This window comes from Oryza brachyantha, chromosome 7, assembly GCF_000231095.2.
Source record: "Oryza brachyantha chromosome 7, ObraRS2, whole genome shotgun sequence".
Classification (NCBI taxonomy): domain Eukaryota; kingdom Viridiplantae; phylum Streptophyta; class Magnoliopsida; order Poales; family Poaceae; genus Oryza; species Oryza brachyantha.
This window is the reverse complement of record NC_023169.2, coordinates 14,765,402-14,780,157: the sequence shown is the minus strand read 5'-3', so window position 1 is coordinate 14,780,157 and position 14,756 is coordinate 14,765,402. Positions and strand designations below refer to the sequence as shown.

The following is a 14,756-nucleotide window of genomic DNA, read 5'->3' as shown; positions in this document are numbered from 1 at the left end:
TCTACTCTCTAGCGCGAGTGACGGTCGTTTTCAGAGTTCACGCTTACGTGTATATGAATTCAAACATTTCTGCCCATGTTTTGCTTTTTTGCCTTTCACCCACTTTTAAGTCGAGAAAAGCGCCGGCGGGACAGCAAGGCATGCAGAAACAAAAGAGTCTTTGCAGTACCAATCGCGCAGAGCTACCGTTGTAAGGCAGCTTTGTTATGATTAATTAACGCTTCAAAATTTATCAGTTTGCAACCCCTTTTGCTCCATCATGGTCTCACTGGATGCCAAGGACGAGAGATTCTGACCTGTAAAACCAACCGGAGGAAATGTTTATACGTGAACTTGAGATTTCTAGACCTATATGGTGCTATACTACCGTTACACAGTGAGTCGGTGACCCTATTAGCAATCTAAAAGTTAAGACTGAGAAATAGAAAATTATTAAAATTAATTACAAATTTAACGATAAATACGCAAATTCTAGCTTATAATCATAATGAGAAGTAAAAAAGATAAGGTGCAAACACTCGACTCAACCCTTCGTGCCAGCGATCCACTCGTTATTTTCTCGCCTACGCGCTCAGATCTACCGGATACCCGCGACGGGGACAGGGCAAGGTTAGGTTAGGTGCAGTGGGTGTGGCGGCGAACGGCAATCGGCCTGGTTTGCTCGGTGCGGCCGGGGCCGGTGACGGCGCCGGGGAACAGGGGCACGGTGAAGACGGGAACCTACCTCCAGCCGAAGCCATCATATAGCAGTGTAGCACCCGAAGCGACAGCAGACAGCGCCGCGTACCGTCGGCAAGTTCAAGAGCGTTATTTTTTTTTTCTTTTTTTTTTTGGGGGTCGAATGGCGATTCTGCAGCCTGGTTGGCGCAGTGTATGGGCCTTTTGTAAGGAAATCGCATCAGCCCAGCAGGTAGCAAAGCTACAATCCAGGCCCATCATGCCGAGTTCAGTTCCGGGTCCAGTGCGGCGGGGGCGGGGATGTGTCGTGCGGTCGTGCCATCATGCAAGTGACATGGACAACCAAATATTTTTATAAAAGGTTTATGTATAGAAGTTTATCTTATTTTTCTAAGATTTTTTTTAAAATTTATATAAGTTAATCATATCATTTACACAGTTAAATAGCTATTAAAATTCATAAATCTTGCATCTTTCATACAAAGATCTAAAAAAAATACATGTCAAGCTAATGCGCGCGATGATGACATCGTGCGCGTGACGATGCCCATCCCAATCACCCCTGAAGCACTTGGCCCAGACTAGGGTTGGCAACGGGGGCAGCGATGGCTGGAACACCCTTAGCCTCAGGCTCGAATTGAAACTCGGGAGAAATCCGGTCCCTACCTCTATCCCCACCCTCGAACGGGACCTCAAAATACCTGAAATGAGGAGTGTGCACTGATCGAGAAAAAAGAAATTGTTACGGTCTCTCGCAGATTGAAGTCGGGCGGAGGCCAACAGCATCGGGCTGAGGCCAGAAGACGCAGGCCGTCAGAGTCGGGCAAAGACAGACCACCAACAACATTGGGCGGTGCGCTGAGGCTGGCGTCGTTGGTAGACCTGCCACCGGTTATTTACCCACCCCATACCCTGAATATACATGTCATTTGGGTAAGTTATGGGTAAAAAATAATTATCCATTGAAATTTTGGGTATAAGGAGGGTATTACTTATTTTACCTATTTTATTATTGGTACTCATTTAGTATGTATAAACTCAGACCTAAATTTTTTAAACTAGTGTGTACCGTATAAAAAATTATCAAATTTGATTGAAATTTGGTGAGATTATTTATTATGTCTAAGAGCAACTTTGTACAAATTTTAATCAATTTCTAAATATAGCACCCACATATGTCTCTTCCTTATCTTTATTGATGGGTTATCCATACCCTTTGGGTAATACCCATTTAATTTATATATGAGTAATTTTCTTAAAAATATATACATGTTTGGATATAGATTGCCTAATACCTCTCCACAGTGACAGGTCTAGTTGTCGGGCTTCGCTGCCAGGCTGCCTCGGGTGAACCGACGAAGAGCAAAGTGGAGGAGGCTGCCTCGGGTGAACCGACGAAGAGCAAAGTGGAGGAGAGGGGGTCGGCATGACGATGCCATCCCAATCAAAATGGACCAAGGCCACCCGGCATGAAAAAACATAGTAATAGATTAGTACATGATTAATTAATTATTAATTATTAAAAAATATAAAATAGATTAATATGATTTTTTAAAACAACTTTCATATAGAAAACTTTTATAAAAAATATATAGTTTAGCAGTTCGAAAAACCTACGTCCGAAAAACGATGAGGCTAAATTAACTTATACCATCTGTCGAACGGCCCAACACATATACAAGGCACATCCAAAGACACTCACCGTCTACATGGTCAACTATGATGATTGTAGCTTTCTCTCGTCAACAAAATATTTTCTTTTCTTTCGCATCCTGCGATATACGGTTACATCATCTAACATGACTACGACCACGACTATTACATGCATGATTGTCTACCTCGACAGGCATCTACAACAAATCATCACTCAAAGTTAGCATATCTAAAACAATATTATTCAAAATACAAAATACATAAAAGTTAAACCAACCATCGGTACTAAGAAATCAATGACTCAAATATCATAGGCATTTTATAAGATGAAAAATTCAAGTAAATGTATAGAGTTATGTGCCACAAGTCATAATAATGTGATTTTCTATAATTTTAACCATAAAAATTTACTCTCTTTCTTATTGTACCAGAAGATATGATTCCATGTTGTCAAGGTGAGTTGTCTCAAGTCATGACCTACCAATCTACCATCAACCTCTCTGGTAGTAGAAAGCAAGGTCACCTTTAGCCCCCAACAGCATAATCCGTTTGTGACAATAGCTTCAATCCAACAAATCTAAGCTCAATCCCTCAAAACTCAGACAGGTCTAGTACATCTCAAAGAAAAGAAGAAAAGACAGGACCTAATAACCTGTTAACTTGCTCTATAAGATAACAGTGTTTATTCAACGGCACGGCATATTCCACTGATGACGACCACTATATAATTCTATGAGGATTCTAGTAGCATCTCTTTAATCACTTTACTTTCATATATATGCACAACAACGCTTATCCTTTACAGCCGGAGGGAGAGCGGGAGATAGCAGAGTCTTCCAATTCTAACTTCGTTCCCTTGGATGACATGTTCGTTTCCCTGTTCATATGAGCTTTTTTTTTGCCGCACTCAACATGGAGAGCTTGTCATATTGCTTGGTCTGACAATTTTATGCAAGAAGATGAATACAATGCAAAAACTTTACAAAACACGGTGCAATGCTAGTATAAATTTTACCTCTATATTAACGGGAAGAAGATATATTCAGCATAGAAGAGATTCCAAATGAACCGGTAGTACTGTGAAATAGCGTCCTGCAAGATAGAGAGAATGGTAAATATCTATGTCAGAGCAAGGTGACACAAGTGCAATTAGAACGCAAAATCGTATTTATACCCTAATATACGTCCTATCAGATATTTACATTAGTTTTCCAAGTGATCATACAATAAGAAGTGGGTTAGCAAAATTTAAAATCTCATCCAAAAACTATGACAGTTAATTCACATGTGCAACATGGCAAGTGGCAAATTGAGAACTCTTTTACTTATGTTGAAAGGTCAGATTTCATCCAAAGAACAAAAAAAATATATTCCAACTGTAAGGTCATGTTAAAGAAAATAGAATAACAAGTACTTGATCAAGTAAAATAACCAGTCAAGGTCGCACATATAAAATCCTTTTACTAGCATTTGCAACTATTAGGTTTCCCTTTTTTCCTAACGAAAGAGGTTCTTTTTTAATAGCTCGGAATAGAAGTTGAAAGTTTCACCTTAGTATATTTTGCTTGCTCCAGAACCCATGTCTGAAATAATGGAACAGAAGAAAGAAGTTAGAAATGAATGTGTAGCAGACATAAAAAAGCAAAACAGGATGCCAGCTGTAAATGTGAATGACGGTGCTGGTTATTAAGTTATTATCCAAAACATAATAGTTTCTATTGAAATTTATGTGAAGCTTTGCTTAGCGATTGTTTTGATGACACTTTAACCCTGCAACAATATGATCTTCCATGTGTATATTTCTATAATTCAATTAAAAAACAATAGTATGTAAATCATCACAACCCATGAAGTAAGTTAACAATGGAGTAAATTAATCATAAAACTTTGACAGCCTAACACATACCTGGAAAATCAAACCAGCGGCTAGGGCAGCATGCACAGGTACCATTACAGTGCGCCTGAAAGCCTGCAAATCGGAACATCATCATTCATACAAAAAGGACCAGCTAATGTGTCTTAGTATTCACTATGCATCAAAATGCCTTGGCGCAAGAGATATCGTTAGGTTAAAAGAATTTACATGCTGCTGTGGTTCAGAAATATAAAATGTTTCAGTTTGGCAATTCTTTATATTGAATAGTTGCAGGATATCATATTTGCAAATCGTTGAAAATACAATTGCTTGAAACATCATCAAAACAAACAAATAATATACAAACCTGCTGTGAAATAGTAAAACAAAATCTGAATTCTGAAGTCATAATGCTTGTATGGAAGTGAAACCCTTAATCTTGCAAAATTTTGGTCAAGATTGGCATGGAAATCAGAAACAAGTAGGAAGGAATCTTGTCAAATTTTGGTACATGCAAAATGTGATCGCTACCGAAATTGGCATAGAACCAAACAGCACTAAATGCTACTATCACCTATCCTAGGTGGAATCACACTAAGGACAAACACCAGTAACAGTACTGTACTGTTATGTTTCTATCATATAACATCAATTTAATTGTCCTTCATGTATATTTCTACCACCTAAACATCATCAGCAGTTGAAATAAGAGAAATAAATTATCAAACAAAATACGCTATAATGATTTCCAGTTAAACGCACAGCATGCATTTTCATGTATAACGGAGTGTTGCTTCTGCATAGCTGGAAGGACAAACAGGCTCCAAGGTTAGAGTAGTAAAGTAACCTGAGGCATGAGAAAAGCTACTGCAATGGCGGCAATATAATTTGCTATCAATAAACCAGAGCCAAGGAAGGCAATGTTTCTGACACCGAGCTTAGTCGCCAAAGTTGATATTTGATATCTACAGGAGAAGAAAAGGTAGAGTGTTTAGTAGTTCACTCATTGATATTTATTAAACGATTATATAGTGTAGCAGAACTGCTTCAAGTTGCTTCTACTCAATCTTAACCAAAGCTCAGTCAAAAACTGAAAGCTTAAATATAGAATACACTCATGCATATAACCTGACAATGTCAGCACCTTTTCTCATCTTTGGGAAATATTTTTATGTCCAATGTTTAATTGATTGCTTCAGATAAGTTCTCCCAAATATGGGCTATCCAGCTTCTCTTGACTCTGGCTAATTGGCATAGCTTGGAGAAGTAAAAGTATGCAATGCAGGTAGATTAGCTGTCCAGTTTTCTTCTCTTTTTTATAACCAGGTGATGTGGTGAAGTTCCTGTCTTTTATTTCAGTTATAGATCAATGCTTATTATCTTGCCAGAGTTAGCAACGTTCTCTCTAGTCTTGTAAGCTAGTTACCACAGCAGTACTCTGATACTGTTTTGTTTTCTACAGATGCCAGTCTTCTAGCCTTGGTCAAGAAACTAGGTGCTGGAATCAATTACTGGCATCTTTCTGGGACCTTTAGTCTAAAGATTGCAATTATCCAAATAGCAATGAATGGCTTGTCACTCTGTGCCTTCATCACCACTGTGCATGCAATATTCCCATGATGTTCAGTTCAGCTTCAAAACACATAAATTAACTCTGATGTTCATGAAAAGATAGCTGGAATTTTACTAGTGACGGTATGCAAAAACTATTTTTCACATGATTACCAGTGGCTATGTTGCCTACAGGTAGCCAGATTTCAAATACTACTAGTAAGCACTTAGCAACTGGCAATTCGTGGGAATCCCAGTAAGAATCTGGTATTAGAAAATCAACCAGTTTTTTACTCCATTTATAGATTATTTAATTTAGATTGAACCTCTGATTCCCATGGTAACCAGCAGGAATCCACTTGTAGATTCAAGTTTCCATGAGGACATGATTTAACATATCATCCATTTTTCACTGATACAAACTGGTACTGACCTAAGGTACCTGACTTCTCCCAAGCACATTTTTCTGTTACTGTCAGACTTACGCACCAAAACAAACGAAAAAATCAACATAATCTTTGATAAGGAAAAAAAAAACTTCCGTAAGTACAGAGCCAGGTGCCAACTAGAAACTCACTTGCGGTCCCCTTCCACATCCGGGAGATCTTTGGTTATAGCAATGACCAAAGCAAATAAAGTCACGAAACATGTAATGAAAGCAACAGGCAAGCTGCAGAAAGAAAGATATCATAAGGCATTAGAGATCATGGTCATCTCTGGATGCCTGTCAGGCAATGTGATTTCACAGAGTCTACCATTTGGATCAATACAAGATATCTACTATCTTAATATAAAGCTAATCAGTATCAATTAAGCTTAAAGAAATTCCCAGTGACTGTTTTACCTCCATTGGAATGTAAGACCTAGTGCTGCTCTAGTAGCGTAGTACACACCAAAGTTGAGAAGAAAACCACGGACCTAATAAATAAATTGAAAGGAATTGTCAAAGAAGGAAGCTATAATGAATGAAATATTCAAAAATAATATGAGTGTAGTAATCAAAATCACAAAACATAAACCCAGAGATTTCTCAGTTTCTGAATTGCACAGCTTATTTGCCAATTATCAGGAAACTGCATAATCATTGTTTATGTGCCTAAAAAAATCATTGTTTATGAGGTATTAAAAGATCTATTCTAGAAAATTAGGATAGCAAGATTGAATGATTGTGCTGCTCGTCACAGTATCACACTGTTTTGCCAGCCATGCATAGCTGGCAAATAAGTTCGAGGCCGGTATAATTTCATGTTCTCTTTATGCTACAGGCTATCTCTTCATCTTCTTATCATCTACTAGTTATGCAGAACTGCAGACATCTCACAAATTTTGTCACTTCCATAAGCTTTGAATCAGATGGGTTCAAATTAGGTATAGGAATGTACCTCACAGATTAGCCATTTCAACTTTGAAGAAGATAGGCTATGTGCTCACATAGACTGAATAAAACGATTTAGGTGTTTCTTTTAAATACGTAATTTAGCCAGTAATAATTTGAGAGCAGATTATGTTAAGAATGATTCTAAAGCATTAAAAATCAGACAAATTCAACACAGTTAATTTTTTTATAGATATACCGATGGTTACTGAAGTGAACAAAGAGAAGGTAGGAGCAAAGTACCGTTGCAATGATAAGAAAAGCAGCAACAGGATATCTCTTCAGTCTGAATGGAGGAACAGAGTATATGGTGCCAAGAAATAGACCAAGGCAATATAGAGAGGTAATGAAAGGTCCAAAGTTAGTCACAACAATTGAAAATCCCGCAGCTGCGAATAATATAACCAATAGCCATGCTGACTGAACTGAGAGATCACCGGCAGCAATGGGTAAATATGGCTTGTTTACCCTGTACAGTAGCATAAAATAAGAAATGGCAGAATACAGTTAGATAAATAGCTTAACATCACAACAATTTTCTTATATGAAGGTATAAAGAGTTACATACTTGTCAATTCTAATGTCGTAGATCTGATTAATCCCAACTATGTAGCCATTGCCACAGATTAATGCCACAAGCCCATAAAACGCTTTGAATACCAACCACCAATTTATCAGATGGGAATTCTCTATCAAAGCTCTAGCAACCAATGCTCTGTATTAACAAGGCAATATTAGCACCAAAAATAGAAAAAAATTATTTGATCATTACCGCTATAAATGCAAAACTAGAACCACACATGGATCCCAAAGCAGTTCCTCGAATAGTATGTGGTCTCAAAAATCTCCAGCAAGAGTCCTTGAGATCTGACAATGTCTTCGATAATGGGGCTGGTCCAGCCGCACCAGCTTGAGAGCACACCTGAACCAGGACGAGGTCAACATTGCAGTAATGAACATAACAAGGCACATACTTTATTTCAATAAACATAGTGATGATGAAAATAAGTAACAACAACGAGTGCATTCACTCATGGTTCTCGTGAATCATTTAAACAGGTCATCACATACATTATACTTGTTGTCAGGCCAAACAGCTGATAGATCATGCCCAATGTATCTAAACCTTTTTACAACCCCGCATCTGGAAACTCTAATTTTCACAGCACTGTTAAAGTACTGACATCACTGTCAAATTTGAAGTGATCAGTAGGTACAACTGTACCAATTACCATGAACATTGGCTCAATTGGTAGGAAAAATCAATTGGCTAAACAAAAGAAATGTCTCAACTCCCTAGTTATCTTAGTGGTTTGGGAGATTTGGAAACATTGCAATGACTGTGTTTTCAGTAATACCAGTCCAAGTGTAGCATCGGTCTTGCAGGTAGTAGGGTTCGAGGGTAACCTCTGGTGGAGCATCTTCCCTTCAAAGATGCTTAGTGGTTTGACAAACCTAGGCAGCTAGTCTGGCAGGCTGGTTTGTAGTTAGGATGAGTGTCTTGCGGTAGGAGAGTTTTATGTCTCCTTCCTTGTATCCTTTTCCCTTTATTTTCTTCCCCTTAACGAAATGAAACACAATTCTCTTGCATTTTCGAGAAAAGAAAAAAAAGAAATATCTTGATCATTTAAACAACATGTTCAAGATTGTTTCTTTATGCCCATAAACGCTGCTTCATGTTGGAATCGGAGCCAGTAGGCACCATATTAACCTCTATCACTAGAGTCTAGATGAAATCCCAACACGTCTATTCATGCCTACAAACTGTGCAGGTTGACTTAAATAATTGAATCCATGTTTGCACTATCTAACTGCCTTAAATCTACAAGCTTATTCACAGTTAAATCTATCATCTGTGTTTATTGCTGCCAGCCAGACCAACTACTTCAGCAAATATGGCACCTATCGCCACAAGCTTTCAGAAAATTTCAAGCAAGAGACAACATATGCTGTACAATGTTGGTTCTAGAACCAGTCAAACCGTATTAGCTTCAAATAATCATCCAAGATGCTGCACAGGATTATTTTTTAATATACTACATTCATAAAAGAAACATGGCATTGTATACTCCAGCTGAAATGAAGTAAGATAAGTGGCATCGCATACTCCGGCCAAAACGTAGTAAGATAAACTGATGAAATGTAGTATATATGTAGCCCTGAACAACTGAGTCTATGCTTGCTTCCGGTATCACAGTTTCCAGCTAGTTAGCCTAGAGAACATAGCAAATAAACTTGCTGCGGCACACTGACAGAGCAGCAACTTAGAGCTGCTCCTGTTTAGTACTCCACATATGTTTTTCTAGATATATAATCAGCGCAATCGCATGAACAATAATTACTCGTGATACAGCCGTGGGGTAACCTCGCATTGAGTAACTAACTAACTAACTAACTAACTAACTAGTATAACCTGAAGTTATCAAGTAGGACTTGGAAGTGGCAGGTTTACCCGGACGGCGTCGCGCCGACGGCGAGGTGCGGCGTCGCGGGGGGAACGGGGGAAGCGCGCAGAAGCGGAGGAGAGGAGTGGGGAAGCGGGCGGGCCGACGATGCGCCTACTGCCGCTGGCGGCGGCGGCGGCGGCAGGGAAGCGAGCGGCGGCGGCGGCGGTGCGGCAGGGGAGAGGGGAGGCGAGGGACGCCATGGGGGGAGTGGGGGGAGACCAAGAGTGGGGGAGTTTTGACTCTCAGCCACCCATCGCCATTGATGACGTGGCAGGAAGGCTGCTCATGGAAGACGGACGGCGAGCGTTGGATGATGAGAGCCGTACTTTTGTTATCCTATGGCTACGGAGAGGAAGCTCTCTTCTTTGCGTTAAAATAAGAAGATTCCAGGATAGGAATAAATACTATAAGCTTTTATCAGGTTATGGTCGTACTTACATTCGTATAACATGTATTAATAAATTTAAATACATATATAAAACATACATATGGTTTATAAATAAATTTACATATAGATAAAAAGTGAATGTCAAGAAAAAACTTTTATTATAGCATGTATTAGGAGTCATCAACTAAAATTTTACAACAAACAAAGATCAGCAAGTTAAAATTTCGTTTGAACTGCAAACGGGCCTCTAGCTTAGTTGTTAGGTGGCTCCTTACCGCTACTCATAGCATCCCCAACAGCTCATCTAAATTTAACCATCCATATCTTCATTTGGATGATTATTTAAAACATTGTTATTCTAAATCATCTATTTATGGCATCCTCTGTATCTATTTAGAGGATTGGAGAGAATATCTAAATATAGAGTTTCTCAATCCTAATATAGATGACATCTAAAAATATATGATGAGATAGATGTTCTGCTGAAGCTCAACTTTTACTCTTCATCCTCTATTTTTAGAATGGATGAGCTGTTAGGGATACTCAGGTTGTAGGTTAGACTACCCTGGGAGCGAATTTCCCGCTAGGATTTAAAAAATCCCCTCGTTAAAAGATTTTTTGTAAAAAAATAATTTATAAATAATATATATATAAACGACCTAAAAGAAAATAAACTTTTATATAGGAATGATGGGTTTAAAAATCCCCTCGTTAAACAATATATTTGTAAACGAAAAATAATTTATGAATAAAATTTTTATATATGTATACTCAACGATCTGAAAAATATGGATCTGCAGAACGACGGCTCGTAGGCGTGGACCACGTGGAACACAGGCGGAAGCCCAGTGGGAGGCCCAACCACTGTGGCGCATCGCGCATCAAAAACGGTTTCGTTTATAGGTGTGATTGCAAACTGACATATTTATAAATAATAAATAATTAGTGAAAAGTGCGTGAGAATTTTCACCTTTCAAGTGCCCACACAAGTTACACTAAAGATAAAATAGTATTTTACAATATAAATACAACATCATAAAGGAATTAAGTTTCAAATTCAATATACACATTACTAAAAAAAGGAAAAAAAATTGCAGACCTACTTGGGTGTAATGTACTCGTGAAATCACTTCACTCGCCACTTTGTTTAAAATTTGAGAAAAATCACTTCTCGTCCCTCTCGTCGTCTCTCCAGCTGCCCTTCATCCTCGGCCCCGTCGGCCCCTCGCCGACGAGGACGCTCTCGACGAGCTTGCGCAGCTTCTCCCTCGTCGACCGCGGCAGCAGCTTGGCCACGCGGTTGATCTCGCGGCCGATGTCGTACTCCTCCCTCGGGCCCCACTCCCTGTCGAACAGGAGCCACGCCGGCTCGGCCACGGCGCCGGCGCCGAGGTACTCCGCCGACACCACCTCGTACCGCCCGGCGCCGCCGGTGTCCACCCTGCTCCCCCTGGCGCAGTCGTTGCGTATCCCGACGCCCAGCTGGGAGTTCCCCTGCAGCACCAGCCCCGGCTTCTCGTACAGCGCGTGCCCGTGCAGCGACGCGTACGCCGACGGCCGGTTGTTCCCGTCGAGGTACTCCAGCTGCGACGCCTCCACCCACTTGCCCGCGCTGTGCTCCGAGAAGTAGACGCGGAGCAGCTCGCCGGAGAAGTTGCTCACTCGCAGGGTCACGTGCTCCCAGTCGCCGACGTGCTCGCCGATCTCTCCCAGCGGGATGGTGAGGGGTCCCACCTTCGCCCGCGCCGGCCCGTTGAACGGGTAGAAGAACCACACGGCGAGGTCGGTCGCCGTCGCGCCAAGCATCGGCTTCGCCTGCACGTACACCTTCGCGCCGGCGAGGTCGCCCTTCTTGACCCGCTCCCTCTGGCCGTTGTCCACCGGCAGGTCGAGCCAGTACCCGCCGTCGTTCCCGCCGCCCTGGGGGAGGTTCGACCCGTCGGCGGCCACCGGCGTCGGCGTCTGGCCGCCCTTCTGGTACAGCAGCGCGCCGTTCTGGAAGAACCACGTAACCGACGACGGCAGGTAGGGGTCGTCGGGGTGGAGGAACAGCTGCGGCGCGTAGGCGGCGAGAAGGGCGTTCACCTGGGCGAGGTCAGGCATGCACGACGTGTACGCCGCGCTGTTGTTCTTGAGGCACGCCAACGCCGACGCGCTCGCCGCCGTCGCGAACGTGCCAGTGTGCACGCCGCGGGCGTCGACGCCGCGCACCGCGGGCCTCAGGGCGGTGGCGGCGAACCCATCGCCGCTCCATATCTCCTTGGGCTCCGCCTCGCACGCGTCGGTGAAGTCGGCGCGGACGCACCTGACCTCGTCGAGCGGCGGCTTCTCCGGCGTGGCCGTCACCGCCGCGCCGATCGCCCTGTAACCATCAGGAGGCGCCGGGAGCCAGAAGTGGCCGGCGCCGTCGGGGCTGGACCAGACGAGCGTGTAGTCCAGCGGCGGAGCAAGAAGCGCCCCGGTGCCGCCGCCGGAGGCGTCCCGGGCGACGAGGACGTGGCCGAAGAGCGGCCGGTTGTTGGGCTGCGCGTAGTGGCCGAGCGTGCAGAAGCCGGCGGGGACCGCCGCCGGCTTGAAGAAGGTGGCGCCGAGGCCGTCCTCGCCGCCCTTCGCCGTGGACCAAACCTTGTCAAATGTGGCGACTTGGCGCACCTCTAAGCCTCCAAGGTTTATTCTACCTTTTGCAAATCCTCCGTCTGAAACTGAAAAAATTCAGAAACGCCAGTCAGCCAACGATGTTCGAGTTGGCAAATTCACAATTCACAAAACTCAGCCAATCAAAATGGGAGATCATAAGGAAGAACAGGACAGTTATGCCTAAGTGTTTATAGAGCTGAAAAAAAAATTAGCAGGTCATAACGACAGCAATGGTGTTCAGAATAAGGATGAGCGTTTGACTTTCAGAGTAACCTTGGCTAGCTTGATAATAGCACAAGATTATTCTTTGGAAATCATGGTTATCAATACATGATCAGAAAAGGACGGACCAATTCTAGCATCAAACCAGAGCCACAGATGAGTAGAGGAGGATCTTGTAACGCATGAATATAGCAAAGTATGTTCCAAGTCGTCATTACAGGTAATCTACCACTGCAGCTTTACCTAAAGCTGCCTCAATTGCATTTAAGCATATAACTTCTACATTTGTCATGCACGTATGTTTTTTTTTTTCTGGATATGTTTCGATCAGGCTGGATTTGTGCTCTAGAGGGCACAAATTGGGTCTATGTACAAAAACAAGCCGAATGCATGATCAAGACATTAGACAAGATCGGACAAAAATTCAGAATTTGCTCGAAGGCAGATGTGCGTGAGAAAGTGCAGTGACAGAGTAGAGAAAGGCAAACCTTTAACAAACGCAACCAATGCTGTAATGATCAAATCAAAAACTAGTTTTGCAAGAAACAGAATCAATTCAAGAGGCACACAAAACCATCAATTCGTGTATCATATGAAACAGAAAGAGAGAGAGAAAAACGCAAAGGCATGCACGAAGTAACATGCAATACGTCGTACCTGACGACGACGACGGCCACGCCGGCAGCGGAGCCGGAAGAGAGAACGGCGTCTCCACGGGCAGCGCCGCCGTGCTGGCCATGGGCAAACAAGGCAAGCACCACTTGCTCCTTCGCATTAGCACGCACACAGCGACGACGACGACGACGAGCCGGGAGAATTCAGTCTGCTCCTTTCTCTCCTTCACTTGCACAGCTAGAGGAAGAAGAGAAAAAAGATGGAGATTTTAACGGGTGAGACCTCTGTCCAGGAGACCCTTGTCCCTTTCGACGAGACAGCGACTTGGCAAAGACGGCTCCGATCGACTCCTCTCCTCCACAGGCTTGGATTGGCTTGCTTTTCGTCTACTTCTGGCCTGTGGTTACTTGCAAGAAAGCAATGTGCTTGCAAGCTCTGTCAGCTCACTCACAGCTCCATGCCCTGCCTGATGATGGCGGCGATGACTTCGCTTCTAGTGATCCCTACCTGCATATCTTGGCCGGCTTGGCTTTAAGAAGTGTGGCTTGGCTTGACGGCTCTTCCATCCTCATGACACAAGCCTAATTAAAACTGCATCACATACACACACTAATTAATGTTTGCAGCATCCATCCATGTCAGCATGATCAGTTCCATGAGAAACACACGAAGATGTTGCTTGGTGTTTGCTTGCCTGTTTCAACTAGTGTGGATGCATGCGTGTTAGCAGCTGGATGGAGGTAGTTGTACACTTGTGCTGCTGCTCTCGAACTGTCTGTATGTATGCATCATTGGAGCAGGAGAGGAAAAAACGTGCTGCGAACTGAAGGTTTAGCAGCAGCTAGCAAATGCAACCACCACTACGCGCCATGAGCTGCGGTTGTTGCAGACTCGAAGAGCTATTTGGTTGGGTCAGATAGACACACATGACAAATCAGACATCTTTTTTTTCTAAGCTCATGCCTGTGTATCATATGGCTTGGTCAGATAAGGACTTGGTAGTAGACTAGTATTTTCACACAAATGGCACGAGGGGAGCTGACCTGCGTGCTCGGAGTTGAAAGATTCCGGTGGTGATGTGGTGAAGGGAGAGTAGCTTGCTGGGACAAGAAACTCTGTCGAGCAAGTGGATTGCAGTTCTCTGAGTTGAACAGTGGAAGTATTCAGATTCATGGAGCAAGAACAGCAACGTGCTACACACTGCAAATGCTAGCTCGTAGAATTGAAAGGCAAGATATGAATTAAATTGCAAGGACATGCAATGGGAATATCCGTTTCTTCGACATGCGCATATATTTAACCACATCAAACTGTCATTTTCAGGATTTATAACTA

At 42.7% G+C, this 14,756-nt stretch overlaps 2 protein-coding genes across 2 annotated transcripts; both read right to left on the bottom strand.

Moving 5' to 3' along the window:
- Window positions 1-2,712: 2,712 nt before the first annotated feature.
- Window positions 2,713-9,904, bottom strand: LOC102706213 (probable homogentisate phytyltransferase 2, chloroplastic). The gene is made up of 11 exons (XM_015839213.2): window positions 9,565-9,904; window positions 7,913-8,034; window positions 7,681-7,827; window positions 7,356-7,581; window positions 6,582-6,655; window positions 6,315-6,407; window positions 5,034-5,151; window positions 4,238-4,300; window positions 3,882-3,914; window positions 3,347-3,423; window positions 2,713-3,269 (listed from the first exon to the last, which is right to left on the bottom strand). The coding sequence occupies exons 1-10, from the start codon at window positions 9,757-9,759 to the stop codon at window positions 3,349-3,351; spliced, it is 1,146 nt and encodes a 381-aa protein (XP_015694699.2). The 5' UTR covers window positions 9,760-9,904; the 3' UTR covers window positions 2,713-3,269; window positions 3,347-3,348.
- A 961-nt stretch (window positions 9,905-10,865) lies between these two features.
- On the bottom strand, window positions 10,866-13,914 carry LOC102705931. Its single transcript, XM_040525702.1, has 2 exons — window positions 13,464-13,914; window positions 10,866-12,649 (listed from the first exon to the last, which is right to left on the bottom strand). Exons 1-2 carry the CDS (start codon window positions 13,579-13,581, stop codon window positions 11,112-11,114), a joined length of 1,656 nt encoding a protein of 551 aa, XP_040381636.1. The 5' UTR covers window positions 13,582-13,914; the 3' UTR covers window positions 10,866-11,111.
- Window positions 13,915-14,756: the final 842 nt, after the last annotated feature.

Coding starts and splice junctions, on each gene's coding strand:
- LOC102706213 (XM_015839213.2), bottom strand. CDS start 9,759: ATGGCGTCCCTCGCCTCCCCTCTCCCCTGCCGCACCGCCGCCGCCGCC. Junction 5,152..6,314: donor GATGTGGAAGGGGACCGCAA/GTGAGTTTCTAG, acceptor CTTCTCCTGTAG/ATATCAAATATCAACTTTGG. Junction 3,424..3,881: donor AGCAAGCAAAATATACTAAG/GTGAAACTTTCA, acceptor TCTATCTTGCAG/GACGCTATTTCACAGTACTA.
- LOC102705931 (XM_040525702.1), bottom strand. CDS start 13,581: ATGCGAAGGAGCAAGTGGTGCTTGCCTTGTTTGCCCATGGCCAGCACG. Junction 12,650..13,463: donor GTGGCCGTCGTCGTCGTCAG/GTACGACGTATT, acceptor GAATTTTTTCAG/TTTCAGACGGAGGATTTGCA.